Source organism: Chiroxiphia lanceolata, chromosome 6 (assembly GCF_009829145.1).
Source record: "Chiroxiphia lanceolata isolate bChiLan1 chromosome 6, bChiLan1.pri, whole genome shotgun sequence".
NCBI classification, from domain to species: Eukaryota; Metazoa; Chordata; class Aves; order Passeriformes; family Pipridae; genus Chiroxiphia; species Chiroxiphia lanceolata.
The window spans coordinates 56,592,146-56,617,374 of NC_045642.1; the positions used below are offsets into that span (position 1 = coordinate 56,592,146).

The 25,229-nt window shown below is 41.4% G+C and overlaps 1 protein-coding gene across 3 annotated transcripts in view; it reads right to left on the minus strand.

Annotated features, from left to right (window-relative positions):
• Window positions 1-25,229, minus strand: part of AKT1 (AKT serine/threonine kinase 1) — a 74,898-nt gene that overhangs the window by 48,930 nt on the left and 739 nt on the right. For 2 of the 3 annotated variants that reach the window (XM_032690597.1, XM_032690600.1), the window contains exon 2: window positions 18,901-19,077. In XM_032690597.1, coding sequence (XP_032546488.1) covers window positions 18,901-18,946 — 46 coding nt within the window. In that variant the 5' untranslated portion in view covers window positions 18,947-19,077. Of the gene's footprint in view, window positions 1-18,900; window positions 19,078-22,586; window positions 22,905-25,229 lie in introns of those variants that run through there. The other variant, XM_032690598.1, reaches the window with a different exon arrangement.

A 25,229-nucleotide genomic window follows, 5' to 3' on the forward strand; every position in this document is an offset into this window, starting at 1 on the left:
CAAAGTGAAAGCCAGGTTTGGCGAGTGGTTCCACTGCACTGCCCAACACAGTTCACATCACAGAGGACCCTCCGTGATCCAGTGTCCTCCAATTAGTTGTCCTTCACACCTGCACCACCCAGTGCTGAAAGTCAAAATGGGGCTGCGCTGACGCGCTGACACCCTGACACTGCCACAGTACTTTCATTGGCAGACAGGCAAAAGAGGAGGAAGAACAAAGAATTTCAATCTTCAAGTTAATGCCCAGTTTTCAAAACCAACTCTTTCTTCCTCCTCTCCTGCAGTAATTCTCTGAATGCAAAAACAAGCAAAAAAAAAATTTAAAATCTCACTTTCTTTTGAAAAGCAGATACTGAAATTAAAAATTTAATGAAAAAACAACTTAGATTTTATTAGGCATCAACTAAAAGGTTTTCCCTCAATCTTTCAGCTTCTTATCACCATCTTTAACACAACCTAAAAAACGCTCTAGTTACAAAAAGTGACATTTTTTGTAGGAACAAACAGTCCCCCTACATCTCCAGACAATGTGTCTGTCAGGAACAACAACATACCCAACACTCAGCTCAAGATACAAGAACTTGGCAGGCTGTATCTCAAAGCAGTTTCACCAAAACAATACAGTTTCCCTCAAATCCCTATCAGCTTAATAGTGGAAGACAATAATATTTCAGTAACACAGACAGCAAGCATTTTGGTAAGTGCAGTGGACACTCTTTATCCAATTTGCAGATAAAAACAGGCAACATCCACAGACATGCTGCTACTTTCATGCTTAATTCATGATAAAGGCAAGGGGTTAAGGTTTAAATGCTTCTAGGGGTTTTGGCCAGTGTTGATTTGTATTAGACTCTACAAATATATATATAATTTTATTTTTATAAATATATATATATTTATATATGGCAACAGAAGCTGTGCAAAGCACGGCCTAAGCACAGATCCTCTTCTGGGCAGGGATTTAGAGGACAGACTCCTCTGTGCTAGCTACTACATGTTTGCACAACAGGAGTCAAGGTCCATTGGAAACTTATCTGAAGACTTGCTCCTGCGCAAACTTTAGGTTCAACCTCCGAGTTCAGAACTGAAACACTATTTGTTTGTCCATTTATCCCCTGGCACGGTTGGCTTTTTGTCAGACAGATGTATGCCACATGCAAGTCATTTCCCAACCTCTCTGCTCCACCTCCCTCCACACACTCTGCACACACTCTGACCCCTCAGTAAATGTTGTAAGAGAGGAGGAAGTGTTTCTGACAGTTTGCAGACTCTTCACACCAATTTTATGCCAGAGTATAAATGTTTTCTCCTGCCCTCCAACCCTACTTGTAAGGAAACAAAGCAAAACAAACAAAAAATCCACTGCTTCCCAAACAACTGAATGCCCTAAACCTAGCAGCAGGAAAGGAAAGGGGAGGGAAGGGGTGGAGAGGAAAGGACAGAGAGGATGGATTACACTGAAGTTATTTTTGTCTCGTTCAAGTGGATGGGCAGAGACAACTAAATATAGAATTTATCAAAGCAGGTGAACAAGAAAGATGACATGAGCCCCATGTTTCAAGGAGCAAGAAATAAATGAAGCATACTCCTACAACCTGGCCTAAAAAGCTCCCAAAACCACACTCATTTGCACGAACAAGACTCTATTGAACAAACATTCAACTCACCACAGCCTTCCCTTCGGACATGTGACAATGTAAATGGCAAGCAGATAGGCTTCCTGTCTCTTACCTGCTTATACTAGATATAAACAAGACCACAAAGTCCACATTAAAATGGAAAGAAGTTCACACTCCTCTGTGCTGTTTCTGGACAGAAATTATTCAGAAGAAAGTATGCTTGCATGTACAGTTGGGTAATAAAGCATCGCTTGAAATCAAACATTAAGGAATGTTATGTTGTCAGTGGCAACACAAAGGATGTGGTTTCTATGAAATTTAACCAGTTGTGTCAAGGACAATTGCTTTCTTCTGGTCACACTGCAGTCCATGGTTTGCTCAGAGTAACTGCTACAGTGGTTTGGATTTCACAAGTGAAAATCCATTCATAAGTATTTTTAACTCCTTCCAGGATCTGAGTTAGTCTGGGAAATGCCCTGGGTGGCACAGACTCCACTGAGGCACTGTGAGCAGGCCATGCTGGGAAACACACATATAGCAAGACTTACCCAGGCTCTTGGTCTCGCAGAGTCTGCAGCCAAGGACCCAAACATTAACTGCTTTGCCTGCAGGCACACAGGAGTGAGCAAGGAAACCTTCATAGGAAAGACATGGTAGCAGTCAAACCACGCCTTCAGTGGAAGCCAGACTCACAGGAGTGCTGTAATCTACCACTGGGCTCAAAGAATAGAACGCTTTTCTGCGGAATATTTCCCCTCTTCCATCTGTGCTTCCAGTTACCACAGTATCCAAGAGCCCCACAGCTTGAGCTGCATTTGTCGTCACAACATCCCTGTGAAGTAGGGAAGTGCTGTTATCGCCACTTTACAGACAGGGAACTAGGGCACAGAGAGAGAAAAATAACCCTGTCCGAGGTGATCGTATAAGGAGGAAGTTCGTGGCAGAGCAGAGGAAGATTGACTTCGATTCTCAGTTCCAGGATGGCACTCGAATTCATCAGACACCTCTTCAGCTTCTAGATGCTCTGCCTTCAGTTTGATTGACCCACCCAGCTCCCCTGGGCCACAAGGAATGGGGAATGCATATGCCTTTAGTAACAGCATTTCCAGCCCAAGAAAAATGAAAGAGGGTATCAGATGCAAGTTCTGTTTGCATTCAGAAATCCAAACCTGAGCAAGGAAAACCATTTCCAAAATAGCCAGCACTATCCTGGTATTGTGGGAAGAGGAAGGAAGACGTATCAAGTTTTCAAAGTATAAAAATTTAAAAATCCATGGCAGATCATTAGTACAATTTTGAAATAATTAGTGAAAGTTTTAACAGGAAGCTGGCATTAGACATCCTTCAGGAACCTCCCTGCTCTGGATATTTTAGGTTACAGAACAGTAAGAGATTAAACAAAAAATCCCTTTGGTACTACAGCTATCTCATTTCAGACAGAGACCTAAACACCGAACTAATGTAGTTTCATATGGAGACCTTGCCTCCAGACCTCACACAACAATCTTGTCTCAGATAAAACAAATTCCAGAGGCTCCACACTGCTCCAGGCTCCCCATTTCTGGCTGAGCCAGGCTTCAACCCTGCTCTCTTTTCTAAGTGAAATGGCACATCAGGTCCAAAATTTACTCTATCCTCTGGGACTCTGGTTGCAGCCATCCAGAGAACTAATTGTGAAATAAGCTTCTACAACTTAAGGGCATTCATAAAGCAGTATTTAATGTCAACTGTTTGAGGTGACTATTACCCTGGAGAAAACAGCAGAGATCCATCACCCTATGGATCACCGGGTTTATCTAATCTGACTCCAAAAGGTGACTGCTCATCCTAACGGCCAAAGGATGACAGACTGCTTCTAAACCACCATGAACAGGCCTTGATGATGGACACAGCCACCACACTGATGGGGACAAAGAAAGAAATTTGTGAGTTGGTGGTAGCTGAGGGCACCAGATTAGCCATACTCAGCTTCCAGGTCACCACTGCTATCAATAGACAATCACTGCTGACAAGCTGGACCTCATGGTGCAGGCCTCCGCTTTTACAACAGGCTGTTGTACATTTCAGCCACCAGCCACACAAGGGGCATCTAAAGCACATCTCCTCTGCCAAGACAGAGTCTGAAGGAGCTGCAGCCAACCAGCTACCGTTGAACAAGACTGTACCATCAGGCACCTAATTCAACTTCCATCAGTGACAAAATAACTGATACCTTGCTTGGAGGGGACCAAAAGAACAGAGCTAGCTCTACAACACATCCCTCTAATCCTATTTCTCCTCCTTCTTTTATACTAGGACTACAAAAGAGTGAAGGAGAAAGGCTGGGATGAGGTTAGAAATATTTCTACTTTCTGAGAGCGAGCCTCACAGCAACAACAGCCAAACAAACAAACAAACGAAAGCAAAACTTCCAGCAGCTTCACAGCTACACAGCAATTATGGTAAACCAGACATTCTAGTAGTTAAAGCAAAAAGCAACTTTTGGGTCCAGAGCAGACGCAGAACACTAACAACAAGTAGTAAATACGCAAAGTTTATTATTCCAAGTTTTGAACCTTTCCCGTTAAAAAATCCCAACTTCTGTATTTGAACAGATCAGCCAACACTGAAAAATGAAAAGGCCTGTTGACAACTGAGTTACTGCTATTAATTTTGTTTGATGGTCATCACAGGGAATATGAAAACTAAAACCAAACACCTCTACAAACGGGGTTGTTATTCTCCTCCAAAATCAAGGTGGGCTTTGCAAGAGATTCCTACCATCCCACTATCAAACTGGTCAAGAATCACAGAACACTTTTGCTGAAAAGAGCCATTTGAGGTGATCTGGTCTGATCAGCCACTCAAAGCAGGGCCTTTCTAAATGCTACAAAAGAAATCCTAACACTAATAGTGCATGTAGGTAATTCAAGAGAATCAGACAAATACAAACACAAGAAATAGAATGAATGCAACTTTATCAAACTGCAACTTTCAAATCAAATTTGAGGAACAAAATCTCAGGTCTGCTTGGCCATGTGCCTTCATTTTAATCTCTCTGCCTCCAGTAACTGGTCTGAGCATTCTAGGAGTCAGTATAAAGATGAATATCAATACATTCTCTGTGTGTGCTGGGCATAAAAAGGAGAAATGAATTCAGTGTTCCTCCATGGCTTATTTCACCACATGAATGATGAGAGAAATAGCACAGGATTGTACACGGTCACAAAGCTATGCACAGCCTCTGAAGCGTGAACATGTATCTACAACCACACATCCTGTTGTGTGTCATTCCATTTCTAAAATAATGCCTGAAAAGAGGAAAGTCTCCAGAACCATGAGGTTTTGCCATAAGCACACCCAATGTACTCATGGGAGTAAACAAATCTCTCTGAGACACCAACAAGAGCTGTTGTGCCCATTCCTAATAGCCTGGAGCAGTTCCTGAGAAGAAAGCTTTCCTCTGGCCATAGGGAGGATTCCTTAAAATGTGAAGAACGCTTCATATACACTGATTTTTACACAATCCCACCAGTAACACATCAGAAGATTAACACCAAAAAAACCCCAAACCCCAACCCTTAAAAATGCAGAAAACTTATCAAAGTAAACCTGATTATTCCCCCTATTTTAGATACAGCTTTCTAAAACATAATGATTCATATTACTGCAGTACACAGCAACTTCAGGCACACATCTGGATCTGAGCCACCTGCTGTACACATGGAACAATGAGACAGTCCCTGTTCTGTGGAGTTGACTGTCACAGGACAGGGACAATGGAAGGCCAGACACACACACACAAAAAAAAGGGGACCAATACTGGGCATCACAGGGAACAGCAGTCGCAGTGCACACACATTACAAGTTCATCAGGGCCTTTTATAAGCAACACAAGGAGCGAGAGCTTTTGAAGAGGATAATAAAGCAGCACTGCAGCTGTTTACAGGGACCATTTCCCAAGTGTGAAAGGGTAGCAAAAGAGAAAGCACACAAGTGCTTTCCTGCCTTACGTTGTAGTCACAGTATAGACACATGCTAGGCTAACTGGAGGCAGAAGTCAACATCTTAATAGCAAATTAGAGATGGTAAAAATAGGTATGAAAAGCAAAAGCAGCTGGTTTTGTAGCTCAATGCAACAGAGGAACTAGCGTTAGGAACAAAGCAGCAGCCCAAAGAACGAGCTCTGCACTGTTCAGAGCAGCATTTTGAATAGGACAAGGTTACATGCCAAGCATACAAAGATGCAAGATGATGCAAACCTTAGCAAAGTATATTCCTCCCCTCCATGTTTTGCTTTTGTTTTCCATTTTCAAGAATAAATGCATAGTCCACCAACTACAGGCACGCTGAAAAAATCAACTTCTTTGAAGATTAAAAAATACAGTCTCTGCAGCCAATCTGCTTAGAGTTGCTGTAGAGCTGAGACAAGTCACTATTTCAGAAAGAAATCTGGCCACCTGCTGCTCTAAGCAGAGAAAGTGGTGTACATGTAAAATCACGCTTTCTCTGAAATTACAACTGATATTACAAGGAAACACAGAGCAGACTGAGAAAAACATGCATTAATTCCAAATGGTGCAGCTATGCTGAACTGAGCTGTACACGGCTGGTTAGCAGTATTCATTCTGTTGTCAGAGGTCTGTTCATCTTAAAAAATCATTTCATATTATTCCTGATGAACAAACTTCTACAGACACTTAGACTTGTGGCTTCCTTTCAAGTGAGAGGGTAGATATCAGTAAGGTTGGGGCATCACAAAACCTCAGGCATTACAAAAAAAAAGTTACATGAGTTATTACAGAAGGATGAAACACCTACAGAACGAAAGGTTCCTACTGCAGCAAGAACAGCATGTTCTAACCCAATAAAAGCAATCACCAACTTAGTCCTAGAGCATGCTAGAGATCAGATGAGTCTATGCCAACGACAAGGTGTAAATTTTAAGCAACTGCTCTTAATGCAGCTGAGCCACCATGGCTGAAGAGAAGACACTGCTCCATTGCATCTGTCTTTAACAGGGCTGTCCCACTGTGTTCAAAATGTGAGGTCAGATTTGGCTGCTACGGTTTTGCAATCCCACTGCATAAAGGGGGAGAATTAACCCAGCTAGTAAAAGCAACAGTCCAGAGAAAAAAATGCCTCATTTTACCTGAATGTGCTGCTGAATCTGGCAAGAGCTGTCAGGGAACACACAGAACCCTTCAAAAATACACATCTTTTATTACATTGGGACTGTACTTTGTGTTGCACAATCCCAAGCTTTTGTTTCAAGCAAGAAATTGTTTTCTAAATATTTTGTCACCATGACAGTCTAGCCTTGGACTCAAATTCTGTCCTTGGTTACTCCAGAAAACTCCTGTGAAGTCAACTGTGTTGTACAGCTCATGGTTTTGTCCTGGGCTGCTGGGAAGGCTCACCTGGACGTGCAGCCACTGGTGTCCCCTCGGCCCTCTGTGCTCTGCACGGCTCTTGCAGCCTGAGCTACTGCCTACCACAAACTGAGATCCGTGTGAAGAAACAGCATCACAGAGAACAGGAAGACAGTTTTGCAACTATGAAATACTAAACATCTTCCCAACAGGTTCAGCTTGAACTGAGGAGTACAGGCAAGACAAAACCCATTCCCAAGAGAGCAGAATGAAGTATTTTAAACACAAGAGAGAAAATGAGACGTAGAAAAACATCCTGGCTTTGAGGGCCCTGTTCCAAGTAAAAACATGTCTTTCAGTGACATTAATCTGGCAAACTAAATCTGAGCAGATACAGCCTAAGTCCCCAGCACAGCCCCAAAGAGAGCAGTGGAGCATTTCCGTGTGACTCAGGAAGCCCAGCGAACACTTTCTGCAGAACAAGATCAACAGGGTGTTTATATACTGCAGCGGCGTCATGTGAACGGGTGGTTTAGTTTGTGAAATGAATGTTTGCATTGTCATTAAAAAAAAAAAAAACAACACCAAACCAAAAAACACCCACTATTCCACACTTACAAGTTTCCAACGTTAAAAACATAGCAGGGGAAGGAAGTACTTCAGCAGCCAAAATTTACAAATTCTTACCATAACTCTGGCGCAGTAAACTTCTCCAGTGTCACAAAGGCCTATTCTTCAGGGGGCTTGGTTGCCTTTTTTTCAGAAGGACTAATCCACATGTGAAGGCTATTAAAGAACACACAAAATGCCAGCAGAAGCACAAACATGCTATTTTGTGTGTGTGTGTGTTTTCCAAGTTTTATCTGTTTTTCCTTACACAGATACCCAAGAACAGCCTGGAGGCAGGTATTCCTGCTTTCTCTCTTTTTATTAATGAAGCTCAGTAAGCTTTTTCCTTTCCCTGAAAAATGACAATGCTGCTTTATTTTAATTCATTCAAACCAGTGACAGAGATTCATCCTCTTGAGTTGCACTCAGCAGCCAGGCTTCAGGAATTTAAGAAAGAATGATGATTTTAATACAGAGGGGTTTTGTTTGTTAGTTTGACTAGAAAAAAAATTCCTCACAGTAACCTTTTAATTGTTTGAGAGGTACCTTACTAGAATCTCAAAGAAAACGCTAATACTCTAAGTTACACTTGGCATTTCTGCACAGCAAAACAAATCCAAGCTCTAAAAGTCAGCATTTTCCTCTTATTATCTGAAGCTACATAAAAGCCCTAACATAGATTTGAAAGAAATATAACAGAAAATTCTTCCTGATCTAAGTACATAGAGCTAAATTTATCTTTCACTTTCCAAAACACTGCTTAGAGACTGGGCATTTAGAGTTCTATTCACTAGCTAGAAAAAAGCCAAATGGTACATTTTAAAAAACTGACTTTGAAATATTGTTATGAGAACAGGGACAAGCTATGTAAACCCTAAAATTCTGTGGGTCTTTGTAATCACGATTACTGTCGCAAACTAAAAGGCTCATATTCCCTACTAAGCAAACATTTACAATTAAATCCATTCTGCACAAAGCATTTGCATTTTGAGATAGAACAGTCAGTTGTTCAGCTGCTGTGATTTAGATGGATTGGTTCATTATTGCTGCAGTTCGTTTTCAGCTACACTGTATAACAAAGGGGTGCCAATGTAGTCGTGAATGGCTTTAAAGCTAAGTATGCTGGTATTCTTCCATGATGATGTAATTTAACTATCTCCCCTCTCCCAGATCAAGATATCTTGACTTTACAGGCTAAACTTCAGCAGAAACGACAGAAACAAACTGTCACAACAGTGTTCAATAGACAGTATAGATACTGCAAGTCAGCTGGAGGCTGTTGCTGGCAAGTTTGCAGTGGTTTTCCACAAATGAAAAAGCAATTTTCCCCCAATTCTTATTTAGAATAAATACTTTTGCTATCATGCAAATAACAAGGCAAATTTGACTTCCACACCAGGAGATACATCAGTTATACACCTTTCAAATGTTCCTGCTACACTAAAATGTACCTTTATCAGAAAAGAAGACCAGAATTACAATTATCCCTGATGCAAAGAAAATTTCAAGATGAAAAAGTCAAATACCATCCTACTCTTTCACTGCCTGAAACATAACACAAAGGCAGCATGAAAGTCACATATTGCATTCTTTAATATTAAGAGGGATTAAAGAGAGAGCACGACTTCTTACACAGGCAAATAGTGAAAGGACTGTAGAGTTTTCAACTGTTTTAAACTAAGAGAGAAGATTTAGATTAGATGTTAGGAAGGAATTCTTTAGGGTGACGGTGGTGAAGCCCTGGAACAAGTTGCCCAGAGAAGCTGTGGATGTCCCATCCCTGGAAGTGTTCTGAGGCCAGGCTGGACTGGGCTTTAAGGAACCTGGTCCAGGGGAAGGTGTTCCTGCCCGTGGCAGGGGTGTTGAACTACATGATATCTAAGGTCCATGCCAACTCAATCCACTCTATAATTAAAGCAGCAAGACCATTTTTCTATTAACAACTAAGTAAAAAGGCAGGATTTCTTTTTTTTTAAATTTATGGAAATAAAGAAACATGACAATTAATGATGTTTAGCCCCCCCCAATCTAAAGCACGGCTTTCTCCACACACTGCCTAAGCAGCACAAAGAACACTTCCCGCAGAGTAACTCCATTAGTGAATTTGTAGTGGCAAAGGACTCTTATCCTGTGTCCAGAAATCAGTTTCCACCTATAAAGCTCCTTCCAAGCCCCAGAACCAGCACTGTCATCACAGAGAATCACAACTGGATTCTAGATCGCTCCATGCATAAACTCGCAGTAGAATAATAAACATTTAATACAGCTAAACCTATGCAACCACACATTTCAGTCAAGTCTTGAATTAAGAAATAATTGCCTTCTCTTTCCTTGGTGTTCCCAAAATTTCATTCTACTTAGTGAACATAGAAGGGAAGGGGACTGCATGATTGAAAGTTGAAAATAGTTAAAAAAAAAAAAATCTACATTACAGAGAAAACACTTTCACTTAGTTAAATGATTGCTATTTATTGCAGGTTTATTGACCACAGACAGGCGCGGGGATACGTATGACGTGTGTAAAAACACCAGTCCAGACAATCCACGCCTGGAAGCCCCTGAAAAGCAAGCAGCAAACAGAAGGTCATATTCCACTTTGCAGCTCTGAAGAGACCTGACAACGGATTTTGAACTGCTTAACAGGTTGTTCAAGGGTGTAGCTTTTTACTAATACTCCAGCTGTGAAGCTCCGACTTAGGAATAATGGCAAAAATATAAAAAATTGTGGGTACAACCTTGTAATTCAGGGCACAAACCCTACCTAGTGCAAATATTTTCCACAGCAGTGTAACTACATCATTTTGCACAAGGCAGCACTACGTTGGCAGTTGTGATCTGGCACATACAAAGGTTTAAATAGGAACACATGGAAAAAATTTTAACTAAGTACTTTTTCCCTTAAATCTCAGGATTTGAGTTTGATGAATAAAAAAAGCAGTTCAAATATAATTTCATTTTGATGTTTCTATTAAATATTAGACCGGTCAAGCCTCTTGTTGACAAGAAATTTATTCTTTCATATTGCTTGCTTTCTGAAGTGCAATCAGGATGTATTTTGTGATCCCCAGATCCTTTGACACAACTGTAGAAATAGTAGGGTATACTGCTAAGGCTAGGAGGTCAGAAAAGTAACACCACACATTATAAACTACTTTAAATCCTCCATTTTTTGAGCTTTCTTGTTACAAGTAATTAAACAGCCCTTTTTCTTCTGCTTAGTCTAAACCTGAAGCAGGTACCCAGGTTATCTTTTCTAGTTTTTCTCAACATCATGAGGACTAGCAAGCTTCTCTGCTTCAGGAAGAAAAAGGGGCAAAACTTGCAAAATCTTGTGATTTCTACATGTGGAAACTGATTTATAAAGCCACCATAAACGTTAAGGGCTGCACTTACAATCTGAGAATTAGGAAGCAGCCCTGTCCTCCATCAGCACCTGAAGTCCACTCAAGTAACACCAGTGTCAACCTCTTGAGTTAGACTTTCTATCAGCATAACAACGCTTGTCTTGAAGACCCCTCCTACGGAGACAGGCTGAGAGAGAGTTGGGGCTGTTCACCTTGGAGGAGACTTTGGGGAGACTTTACTGCTGCTTTTTGATACATAATGGGGGATTTTAAGAAAGACTCAGAGAGGCTTTGTATTTGTACCAGGGCCTAAAGTGACAAACAAGGGGTTATGGCCTTAAACTGCAGGAGAGTAGATTTAGACTACATAAGGGAGAAATTCTTCACTATGAACGCCCCGGCACAGGTTGCCTGGAGAAGCTGTGGATGTCCAATTTCTAAAACTGTTCAAGGCCAGGCTGGATGGTGCTTTGAGCAATCTGGTCTAGTGCAAGGTGTCCCTGCCCATGGCACAGGGGTTGGACTAATGATCTTTAAAAGGTCCCTTCCAACCCAAACCATTATAAGGCTGGAGCTCCCTCCCAAAGAAGGCCGTGGTTCACCACCAACACAGAGCCCACTTCTCTGACATGCACTTTCTGTGGTTCTGACTAGGGTACATTAGCAAAGCACAGGCAGAGGAGACTGATTTGACAGCCTCAGAAATGACTCAGATGCTGCCCTCAGTCTCAATGTGAGCACGAAATACCACTGCAGTCATGCAGAGAACCACTGACTCCAAGGGCTATTTCTACATACAGTTCACCAAAGGCCTGGGCTTTCAAAACATGCTCCCCCAAGTTATCCAAGAGACTCAGGGAAACAGTAACTGACTTGCCCACAGTCTGTGATGATTGTTTACCTCAGCTGTCCTCAAATATGACCATGCACTTTTGAATAAATTGACAAATTTCTCAATCTGTTTGATCAGCTATCTTTTTCACATTTTTGGCTCAACTTGAAGAGGTGGGAGAATAATCCCAGACATCCACAACATGTTTTCCAACTGCACTCAAAGTCGGTCTTCATTATTTCCCCCTTTCAGTTGCAGTAAATATTTCTCACAAAAACACACTACTTCACACCTAATATGGTGCTATTCTTTCTCCATTCTTTTTCTTCCTCTTTCCTCACATAGTTTCCTGGTTTTTGTTCCCTCTTCGAGAGGTACAATGTACCTACAACATAATGCATCTGAAAATAATAATCCCTCCTCTGTCTTCCCCCCATGAGAGATGACTTTTTAAATAAGATTTAACTCATTTTTTTTTGTCTTAGCAAACCAGTTACTCCAATATGTAAAAGGAGGAAAAAGCCAGCACGGCTGACAGATGTTTGTTTGGTTTTTACAATGCTCTGTCTTTTAAAATACATTAAAATTAAATGTTGAAATATTAAGCAAATCCTTCTTTTTTCCAGCATATATCAAGGTTTGTTTCCTAGATGAATCTGACACCAACCATCACCCCAATTTTTAAGAAAATTATTAGTACCATAAAAAGTGTATAAAAGCAGAGACACCACATGTCACCATGTACTGGTCTAAGACACCAAAGTCTTCACCAGCTTTTTCAGATGGTAAAGTCTCAGGCTACGAGTGCTATCCCTGAGCAAGTTTGGGCAGGTGGAGCCACAGGCACAGGCAAGGAGTGCAACTGATGGTGCTCAGGCAGTGGGAGCACCATCAACTGGAAGGGAAGGAACCTTCTGGCACCCACACAGGGGCTGCAGGGGAAGACGTTTTCAAGTGAGGACAAAGCGCCAAATCTAAAATGCCTAAAACCTCTCCTGCAAGAACAACGAGCAAGCTTTATTCCCTTACTCTCTCTTTACCTCAGAACAGCATACTCACTCAGTACCTCTTTCTTCCTACATCCAAACCTGATGACTTTTCAATATGCCTACTGAGAGAAAAAAAAGAATAGAAAACATAGACAACTTTTGGGGGTTTTTTTGCACAGGCCTACCTCCCTTTCCCTTCTTGAAAAGAAAGGAACCATGAAAAAGAGGATCAAAGCCAATACAGATGCTTTCTGCATGATCCACTGTACCAAGCATTCCCAGGTTCGCTTTTACAGGGCTTGCAACGTCCTAGATCCCTCATTCTCAAATCCCTTTTAACAACAAGTAACATTAATTTATGATGCTCTCCCAGTCTTAGAGATAAAATTGAGACCTAGTTTGTTTCATTTCTGATGTACAATAAAGCAGAATAGGCAAGTAAACTTCCAGGACTGACATAAATAATGTGGGCACCATCAACATTTGAGCTCTTCCTCTTTGCCATTCAAAGAGAGAGTGCTTAGTGTCACTCGCATGTAAGTTCCAGACAGTCAGTTTACAAACACTGAGAAAAACATCTAACCTAGCATCACTTCCCTAAAGAACTGAAAGTATTTTGTGAAAACGTTGGAATAAAGACTTCCTGGGAGTCATTTTTACAGAAAAAAGAAACATTTGGAATTCAGCCTTCAAAAATGTGAAGCTTGTGTCTTGAAGAATGGGTTTAATGCAAAAATGTTCTGGAAGAAAGGCTTCTCTGAAAGGACACCAGAAAGTAACAAAGCCAGTCAAAGACAAGTAGTTCCTCTGTGAAAGGAAGATGAGCAATCTCTAGGCTACGCTCTTTCAGAGATGAGGTTCAGTATTGTTACACTGTACCAGCTGATTCTCAGCTTCTGACTTCCCTGTCATCCAAAGCAGACTTTTTACAGTATGCTGGATCCAGCCTGTTTCCTATGATCTCTCCACAAATAATTCCATCAGATGAGATTACCCTCCAAAAGTCTAGCTGACTAGCCATTATCAGCTCATATTTCTCCAGATGTTTTGTGATCTCATCCTTTCTTAATGTCTCTAGCATCTTGCCTACCACCAAGGTCAGATTTATTGGTTGACAATTTCCTGGTTCCTCCCCAGTCCTCTTTTCCCAGAACAGGACAAGCAAAATGAAAGCAACCAAGAGCAAGCATTGCAAAACTATTGCCCCTTGTGTCGAAAAAGAGACACACAAGGAAAACCACAAACTGACACAGCTTATCTTTTGTTTCCAATAAGAAGAGCAACAGATTTCCCTATAAACCCAACCCTTCAGCTCTAGAAATAGCATCAGCTTCTTTCCCTCTGTCACAAACTTCCCCGCTCCATTCTTTGTCCAGCCCCTATCTTGTTTCTTACCTTTCCATTCCCCCCAGTTTTTCCTCTGAAGCAGCTGTGCCCTCTATAGCTGGCATCTTCAGAGTTCAGATGGCTCTTAGGATCCTTTGTATCAAGTGCCACAGCCATTCCTTTGAAATACCATGAAAGCCAGACGATCCTCCAACTAATCTGAACCTCGAGGGTTCTGGCTACACAGGTCATCAAGACAGTGCATCACTACATCCCAGGGACAGACAGAAGCCAAGATAAAAAACAAAAAACACCCCAAAATAAAACACACACACACACACACACACACACACACACACACACACACACAGAAAAATAGGTAGGGAACATGGTGAGAACAGAAAAGAGAGAAGAAAGAAGAGGTGAAGAAAAACAGCAACACAAGAGACCCCCCCACTGGCTTAAAAAATATCTTGTAAGATCCTGCTTTGATTCATACTAACAGAACACTGAAAGTATGAACCTGTGCTCAAAATAACAAAGCTAAAGTTCACCATCTGTGCTATTCTGCCAGAGAAAGTTAAAAGAGCAACAATCAGCATTCGATTCCTGGTTTGTATTTTACATATGAACCCTGCATTCACTTTTTGCAATGAAGCTATAGGAAGACAAATCACAAGAGACCACTGGTTATTTATTCAATTGTCTGTATCCCTCCATTCATTACTGAAATAATTCTTAAACAAAAAAAAAAAAAAAGTATTATTTCCAGAAGTGGAGTAAGTACCTTTTGTATAATTTCTCATTTAAGGGCCTCTACTAATTTTGATCAGCTTGTAAGCCAGAGACTCAATCAGTTGAATAGTTTTACCTGTTTGGAGTCCACAAAAACTGACATTTCAAGAAAATGTTCCGGTTTTCATGGTTAAAATACTGTGTGTTGCTTATATACTATTTAAAAACAAAATAGCTCTGCATTTCCTGCTAATTATTAATGGATGAATACACAGGTCTTTCCTGCACCTTATAATTGCCTCAGATTTCTCAGACTGAGAAATCAAGAATTCTATTTCCTTTTTCAAATGTCAATGTACATTTTTCCCTCCCCCTCTTTCCCTGCCTCCAGAAGACTCCTTTTTTTCATACGAGTTTATGCCCTAATAAGAAAACCGGACATACTAGGGAGGACAGAGATGACAGAGTATCAAAACACACAATCCCCCCTTTGTTAGCTGTGCAGAAAGACTTAAAAAAAAAAAAAAAAAAAACACAGGATGAAGACTGAAAACAATAGAAGGACCTTTATAAACAGGGACCAGAGCAGAAAGATGCAAGAAATCCAATGAGATCTTTAAAATAGATCAGTAAAACAAGCAAAATACACTTGGGCACACCTCGGTTATCCAAAAAGTTCCACACACACAACCAAAATTAAGGATACTCATGACATACATTCAGAAAACCTATAATCTCAGAGCTCAACAAGCAGCAATTTGGGCAGATAATTTTCTCCTTCTCCCCTCATATTCAATCACAATTACGGCACCTCTGGGTCAAACCATTTCCCCCATCCTTTCCCACTAAACAAACCTTCAGCATAACACAGCCAGGGAGTGCGTACTCTGGATGTACATGTACAATACACCAACCCCATGTCTGAGTTCCTTCATGCGTCCTATGTGTGTGTTGGAACAGTTCAGCCGTGCAGTTACACAAAGAGTGGTCAGAAACTACTTCACACAAGAGTCTGTTGCCTTGCTGTGATTTGAGTAACATGCACTAAGCACTGCCAATGGGGAAGAGGGCAGGGGGGAAGAAGTTCATTCATGAATCCTTCTATTTCTGCCTGGTTGAGGTTAGACATGTCATGGACATGACTCTGGCCCCTGCACAAACAAACATCTGCACTACTGGAAGTAGAGCTTCCTTTAAGCAACTGACTTACAGAACTGCCAAGAGCTCTCAGCCAGGCAGCAATGTTTAATTCCGTTTCTCCATTTGTATTTTTAATCTTGGAAACAAAAACAGAAATGTAAAGCATGCTGACAGAAGAAAACTACCCCACAGTTCTAGAAAGCCCTGCTATTTCCCCGCCAGGCCAAAACACCTGCTCCTGCTAATGATGGCTTTATGCTTACTTACACCTGCCATCCAGAAGGGCTCCAGAGCACTTCGCTGCCTGATTTATACATACACAACTCATTAAAACCACCAAAATTAAGCCACTGCTGGGGTGAGATGTAGCAATTGTTTCACTGCACACAGCCACGCTGTTCAACGGCTCGGGACGTGAACTAAGAGACACCATATCCAACCAAAGCTGTGGGGAACGTTAGAACATCATTGCCCAATCTGGATTTCAGACAGTCACTACCTAAAATATTTGCATGAGGAAAGACCTAAGATCTTTAAAGAACACTTGCAGTGCAACCTTTGGTTTTATAAATGATCCAAAAGACAAACAATATATGTTTCCTATATCTAAAAATCCCCCTTTAGCAGTCCCTCCCTGCAGTAATTACTGTTTACACCTCAACTTCAGAAGCTCATGGTATCAGACATCAGTTTTGGAAACATCCTGTGGTTGAAGCACTTGATCTGGCAGAGCCAGCACACTGATAGGGTCAGGCAGTAAGTCTAGATTATTCAAAAAGAAAGATCCTTTACAAAACACACACACACAAGTGGATCAGTTACCCCCTGACCAAGACCCAGCCAAAAGAACTGAATTTGTCAATTGATTCCAAAACAGCTACAAAACCAAGAGAGTAACAGATCTGACACGCTGGCAGGCTAAGATGTAGCACTGCCTTCTGAAAACCTCCTCGCATGGACAACACTGAATTAATAACAGCAAAGTCGATGAGTGGAATGAAATAGGTGTCACTGCACATACCGAGAGGGTAAAAAGGTATTGGGAAACAGGTTAAAAAGATTAGGAAACCTGGCATGCAAGAAATGCCAAGACATGTTTAACAGTTTGGGCGTTTGGGCACAAATTTGCTGTATCAAATACGCAGAACGTGCAGAGTAACATTTTGGAAATAGAAATGTGTTCAGCAAATAATCTCATCGTATTATCAGCAAACTATAAGAGATAATAATCTGTTTCTCTAAGGCAATTTAAAAAAAAAAAAAAAAGATCAGGAGATCTGGGCATCTTTTACTGAGATCTCCTCCAGAGGTCTCCTTACTTGAAAGTAGCTTTATCATAATCCAAGAAACAACAAAAATTCAGTTCTCAAAAGTAAACACAGACAAGCTTGAAACACAACATGACTGTTTCAAAGTTTCAGACACATCTGCCCTGAATCGTCCCGACAGTACCTTTTTCATACTTTCTAAAGTAAATGTTTCTCCCCGATTTTTTTACAGTGTTCCTCAAAATAACAATTTTTTTTTTTTTAAGTTACAGATAAGTGCAGGAAGAATTGTAACAAAAGACGGCTAAAAACCCTCAGCCTAAAAACACTGTTTAAACTAAAAAAATCTTTCTGATTTGAAGAGCTTCTAGATTCATAAATGGTAATGGGAAGCGTAATTCTGTGTTTCTTTTCTCCAGTTTAATCCAAACACAGCATAATTCTCAAATACTTTATCAGAACAAGGCAGCCTGGGTACAGCAGAATTACTGAATGAGCTGTTTAAGCTAATGAGTGCAAAGAGGTTTCCAACTGAAATAAACCGGAACAAAAAAAAAAAAACAAAACAGAAAAAATTTTATCAAAACATTCGTACATCAAGCATCAAACAATCTGCTAAACTACACTGCATATCCAGCTGTTAGAAATATATGCTTCCACCCTTTTAAAACACAGATCATCAACATGTTTTCTAAATTCTTAGATATTTCTTATTGTTGCAGAAGAACCATCAGCCTTTATCCAGGTTACGATAACATATTTATAATTTCTTCCATAAATAATTATGCTAGACCTTTGCACCTTCAGGCAAGTTGCTGCAAACCCTCTAGAAAAATCCTGAGTCTGCAGAACCATGTAAGCTTCCCTACTGCTGGAGCACACAGATTCTCTTGCTGGTCCAAAAAAAATGACGTTATTATGGAAAGTACCTGTCAGTGCTCTCTCCTTTCCAAGGAATGATAGTAGAATATAAAGAAACATGTAAGTGAGGTACCATATAGGATCAATGCTGTGGTACTTGAAAATGAACACCTCCCCAGAAAAGAACAAACTCACTGTTTTGGGAAGAAAACATTTAAGAATGTAAATGCCTAATGGTACATGTGACTGTTTTATTACTTTTGCCACTCTGTCAAGAAGAAAGACTTGTTACAAAAATCAAACGGCATTAGTGGTACGAACAGAAATGCAGAGAGTGCACAAACTCGAGGCTATTCTTCCCATCCAGGACACTGGTACCAAGACCAGTTCAGACACAAACAGAATAGCACATTCTCTAGCAAGTCTCTTCAAGAGCACAACACTACTCACGAAGTACAGGCGTATTTTTCACTGTTCAAAAAAGATTCACCTTAATCCTCCCTTCAAACACAAAAAGAAAAGCTCCAAGCCTACATATAAAGCAAAATAATTTGCTACGGTTTAACCTCTAACACTAAGTAGCATCTCCTTCAGTTGCTATCTCTATCATCATTTTCAAAGAGGTTTTCAGTGATAACACACACACACACAAAGAAAACTCCTTGTACATGCATTTTCTAAAACTTGAAAGAAAGTCACACACAGTCCTTATATTCCCACTAAGGTGAAGGGGAAAATAATGGATTATTTGAAGACATGCTGCTAAACACCAGATCGTTGCACGGGAGACAGTCAATCCACTGTCTGGGAGGGAAGAGTCACTTACCTCGTTTGTGAAGCCAGCCTTCCTTCACTATTGCTACTTCATTCATAATGGCAGGAATGTCTCTTGAAAAACCAGTTTATGCCAAAAGATCACTCTGTTGAAATTCCTGAACTCCAGCAGAAGGCTCCACAAGAGGGACGAGGGCTTTTTCTCCGTTTTTCTCCTTCCCAGCTATTTCTAAAAGGATCAAAAGAACAATACACCATCATCTCAAAGCATGTCACAGACGTACAGTAAGGGATATGCGAGGAATCAGCTTTCACTGCTGGGGTGTTGGTTTGGGATATTTTTGTTTTATTATTATTAAAAATCCTAAACAAAGGCTTAGCTCTTCACAAGGATTTTTCTATCTCAGCAGGTGGAGATGCCAAGGTATGCGCTTGCTGAAGTCCTGCTTCTTCACTGAGTAGGTTGATCACAGACAGACTCACAGCATTACCAGAGTGAATTACAGGTTGATTCAAGACCTCCATCTCTGCAACAACACCTCACTCTTCACAACAATAAAAATTCTGAAATTTCACAAAGTCCAGTTTTCAATATTTCCTGGTAAGGAAGACCTTCAGAACCTGTTCTGAAAGAGTTGTTACAGCATGATAGCACTCTATTAACCAGCACATGGCATATCTTAGAGATAAACCTTTGAGAGTAAGTATTCCTATGCTGATTCAGATTTTCTTACCTTCATCATCATCCCATTAATCCCACTCAAATCTCCTCGACTCCCCAAAAAGCATCTTGTCTACCTTTGTCATTTCTACCTCTCCTAGAGGAGCACAAACAACCACAGATAAGCTCATGTACCTTTCTGTTATCCTAAATCAGCCCTTATAGCGCCCTGATCAATTTTACTGCTCTTCCCTAACAGCACTGCAGTTTGCTGTTGTCTTTCTCACACTGAAATACACCCAAGTGCAATTTGGGATTTTTACCCCTCTGCTTTATGAGACAAAGTCCCTATCTAAGTAGCTCAGAATTGCTATATCTTATTGAAAATGTGCCTTGCTCATGGCTGACTACCACCGAAATGTTCTGTGCATTTCTCTCCCTCATTCAAAGTAATCTCTTCCCAAATGCATTAGCTTTTATTATTCTTCTAAATTGAATCTGATTATTTTTCTGCTTGTGGCACAAATGTTCCCTGTTTTTCTTTAATGTCTTCTGCGCTCTCTGGAGTGTCCATGCTGCCATTCAATTTGGTATTACTTGAGTGATCAAAAAGCCTAATTGGTGACAAATTCCCAGCAGTAACCAACCAGTTTTAATAAAACAAAACCCAGCAACATTTGCAACCTCCCACCAAAGACCTGGCTCTTACTGGAGTATCTCTCCAACTAGAGACATCACATTACCACCTAACAAATATATACTGTCGCTGCATGCATTTGGCACGTGTGCATCAATTATCTCTGAGTGTGCAGGTGATAGCCATCCATCAGAAATTAGATTAAAAAGCAACTAATTCCCCATAACTCACCAAGACGTAACACTGGATGGAAGAAACAGGTGGTCAAAATGAATCCAACCTAGAAATAAAACCCCAGCAGGGGCTGAGGGCTCTGTGCTGTACATCACAGTGCTCTGAAACAGGCAGCCTTCAACATACAGAGCTCAAATTTGAACAAGCTCCATTGCTGCCAGCAGAAATGCATGGGGAGAAAGAAGGTCACTCCCTTGACACTTTGTTTATGAACCTACACTGTTTATTACTATTCCTCAGCTTTTCCAGTTAACACTTTATTTTCTAGCTCTCCCCAGAAACAAGGTGGGTTTGAGGTTTTTTCCCAAATTACTAATCTGCCAATCTCACTAGTCATAATTATCAACTCCATGAAACAGATGTTTGCATGAGGGAGGGAAAACACACACAAAATTACATTGGAACAAGTGACATGTAAGAATTCATTAATTTCATAAATAAATATGAGAACACAATACACTGCAGAATAGAGACCAGCAACCCAGAGCTGCCAGAGTTACTTAGGAACAAACTCCTTTAGTTGCAGAGCTATTAGGATGGAACCTGAGGAACATGGCAGGCTTTCTTCTTCCTTTCAGAACTGCATGCACAACAGTCATGCAAGCTAGACTTGCTTGTTGATGTCAGGAGGTTATGCTGTTGATGCTTGGAGGCTTCATCTGAGCATTGAGCAATTTGCAAAGTGTTGAACAAAACCCCTAAGATTATCACAACTTGCATATGGAAATGCAACACCCAGGTGTGAAAGTTAACGCTTCTAACCTCGTGTCACAGAGCACAGGGACTGTGCAACCTCCCCGTGCACCTTGAATTCAACGATTTAGTGGCACTGAACAATTGATACCCTTTTCAATAACCATACATAAAAAAGGAAGCTACAAGCCAAAATAGTCTGTAGAAAGGACAATCCTATTATTAAAAACAGAAAAAAGTACGAAGGACTAAAATTCTGCAATCTGCAACTAACTTACTCCAGGTTTTCTTGGGTTAACACTTGCCAGGATTACCACTTGGCAGCCTCCTGCTTGTCATCAGCTAGGCTGTCATCTCATAATCTGAATTTGAATGACAACAGAGCCAAAAAAAGCAGATCAACAAAGAAATCCAAAGTTCAGAGGAACTGCTTTTTCTTCTCTGTGGTGTCCAAGCAGTTTGGACTGCCTTTCCCCCACAATTTATACCCAAGAAACATTGGGCAACTGCAGCCCTGCTCTCAGGGGTATGTCTTTACCTGCCCATCCTCTTCCAGGGAAGAGGGGAGGCGAAGTGGGTGAGGGTGTTATAAAGAAGCCATGCAGAGGCAGCATGGCACAACCAAGTGGGAAAACATCAAACATTCCCTGACAGCAACCTGCAGCATGGGTTCCACCTCGGTCCTTGAGTCAGCCATGTGAGAGCACTTATTTCATAGGGGGAAACTTGAGCTATTTTTACTGTGAAGAGCCAGGGATCCCTTCTCACTATCTAATAAGATGTCCATAGACACAGCTCCAACAGCAGCAAACCCGCTCTATCTCATGCATTTTAAAACACACACCCAAGCTGTGCCTAATATATCTTTCTTAGTAAAAGACATTATTGGAGACAGTGGCAGCAAGCAAGAGGAATTTCTCGGAATAGAGGAGCAAGTTAACTATAGGTCAACGTACTACTGAAGATGCGTAAACCAGAGAAAGTTCCTTTTCCATAAAATCCTTAGAGGGGAAAAAAAAAAAAAGAATTATTACAGTCCTCATTTATGGCCATCTAGGAATGGTTCCCAGTGAACAGAGGGCATCTGAGGTAAGTATGACCTGGCTGCTCCAGTCTGTGTCTGCACAGGACTGAATACTGTCAAAAGCTAAACAACTTGGTCTTTCTCTTAGCCTTCTCTTTGCTTGTTTTTCAAAATGCATTTCTATAATACTTTATTTAACACCCAAATATTCCTCATGCAGCTGAAGTTAAGTAAATCATGAATGGCATGACACCAGCATCATATCATGGTGACGCTGGGTTTGCGTGTATATTAATTCCTTAAAGGTTATTAACTTCTTCATAAATAATGAGATAACTCACTTCCCTAGGCACTGCAGCAGCAAAACCTGCTCTAAGGAGTCAGTCAAACCAACCGCCCAACAGAAGGTGGAGCAGAACCATCTTCTCCGTATTTGGGAGAGTCGTCTTAGAGCTCCTTCTCTTGTTCTTTTCTTTATGTTATGCTCACCTTCTTTTGTCTCTACAAAATTAAGAGATGAATCTGTCCTCCTTGTCCTCTTTCCAGTATAAAATTTTATATTCGTTTCCACTCACACCCTAAAGCAGAGGAGGAAGAAAAGGAAATTTTCCATCATGCTGAAGCTGAAACTTAAGCTTACGGGATACAGGAGCATCTACAGTAATCACCTCATCTTCATGAGGGAGAGTAAGCAAGGGACTAAAAGAGAATCAGATTCACCAGTCTCAGTCCTGGTATGTCAGACAGTGTCCACGATGCACTGGTTAGCCCAGATCAGAAAGCAGGTTACAGCAAAGCATTCTCCTGGGCTAATACTTTGCCTGTCACACCACCAGTTACCGATGTCCGCTGCCCTGGTGTGGCATAATCCTGATACTCCCAGGACACCCTGAGTCCAAATGTGCTACACATCCTTACATGTTCTCATAATGCACAGCAGCAGGACCAGGCAAAATGGGATCCAGATGCCCATGTTTGCCTACCATGGCCACATGACATTGTCATCAGAGCAGATGAGACACAGGAACCAGACTGAAGCAGAGGGGGGTGTGTTTGGGCCCATTACATGGGATGCCACGAGCAACCCAGGTTCTCCTCCCAGTGTAAGCTCACAGCTGACAGCCAACTGCACCTAAACAGCAAAGACACAACCAAGCTGGGGCTCCAGCCAACACCTCAAGTGGAGCGTACAGATAGATGTCCCCACCAGGCTTTGACCAGCGAAGTACATCTCCTGGTTACGCAAATCCTGCCCTGGGTGTTTCACGGGAGCAGCAGTGATTCCAACGTGCTCAAGGCCCTCTGAGCCCGCAGCAGCTTTGCACCATGACCCAGTTACCAAATCTGGGCAGACAGCTTTCAAGGAAGCTTAGAGGGACCAGGTTGCTCCAGCATCTCAGCTTCCCTTACAAAAAGGCATTGTGGGCCGCAACTTAGGTGTGGTCACCAGAATTTACTACTCGGTGCTGTGTGTCAAACGACAGCACATCTGCTGGAGTTGCATGGCAGCAAGTGCAGCTTATCACAAGGTTCAGAAAGGCTTCTCAGATACTAAGCTATAGAGAAAATGCCAACTAGAAAACAAAAATCTCTACAGCTACTTTCATTTTTTTTTTCAATCCGTTAGCCTAATCTAGGTTTACAAAACCCTAACCTGAAATATTTGTGCTCATATGCCTTTGCTGATCAATAGACAGGAGGTTAATACCGTTCAGGTGAGGGGCCAGAGTTACGACATCCAAGCTGCAACCACAACTACAGTTTGACAGGACAAACTAAGCTGCCTATTTCAAAACTGAGTGATGGCAGAAAAGTGACTTCTTCATGCCCCCTCTGCAGCCCAGACAAAATCCTCTTTATGTTCCTGAACAAGTCCTCTTACAGTTTATGCTCATATAATTTAAGAACTGTGCTGCTCAGAACTTCTGTACCAACCTAAGATGCATTCAATCAAATTCCATTTTAAAGTATTTATGATGGAAGTTTTGTTCTGTGCCCCAAGAAATAAAGTCAGTCGTGAGCCTATTTAATTGTTAATGTAATCACTTACAGGACATTTTTATAAGACTGTAGGTGAATGCTGGAGCTAAAAGTGACTTGTGGACACTGGATCAATTCTTAAATTTGATTTACCACTGCTGTACACCAAAATCAGTTCTACAAACACCACACACAACACAAACCCTCCTATTTAAAAAAATCAAAGGTAGTTCCACAGTGTCTTTAAATCTGTTAAGTCAGACAAATGTTGTGGCTGTCATCATGAAATTAACTACTACATAAAAGTAATTACTAGTCATGCAGTATGTCAAATTTATTTACCTGCAAACAAATATTCCTCAGCGTTAAGTGTTAGTAACTCCCTTTTATAACTGTATTTTGAAATGTACATCCCTCCTGTGGTATAAATAAAACAAACAAGCGCAAATCGTGGATTTGCTTCTAATATGTTAAACGTGGTACAAAAACAAAGCAAAATAGTTAAATGCTTCCCCCAGCGGGGTTGGGGAGGGACACACTACCGATAAGGTGCAAGCTGTATTAGCATTCGCAGCGTCTTGTCAGTAAAATATATAAAAAGCACCAGCACGTTTATATGCTTGATTATGTGTTTTACAAGCGAAACAGAAGCAAAAGTCCTACAAGTCTCTAAGAACATTTCGGCAATTGCAGAATTTCAACTGGGGGGTGGGGGGGGGTCGGGGGAGGCATCTGCAGACAGCTCTGCAAAAACAAAAAGAAAACAAAAACCAAAACCAACCAAACAAAAAAACCCAAACAACAAACCAAAAAAAAAAAAAATCAAGTCCACTAGCGCTGCACAGCCACCTACACACGCCAAATGCCCACGGAGAGAATCACACCCCCGTCGGCAAACACTCAGTGGTCCGCAAAGCGGAGCTGGGCTGAACAACGCGGCCGCAGAAGACAAGGGGAGAAAATGGGGGCGGGGGAGGTGGGAAAAGGCGGGGGGGGGCCTCGGCTACTTCGCTCGTCGCCGTTTCAGAAATAACACAAATCATCCCCCCCCCGGTCGCCCCCACCGCCGTTTCCCCGGGAGATGCTCAGGCAGAGGCAGGGGCCGGGGCGGGGGCAGGCCCGAGGGGAGCCCCCCGCCCCGCCGCCCTCTCC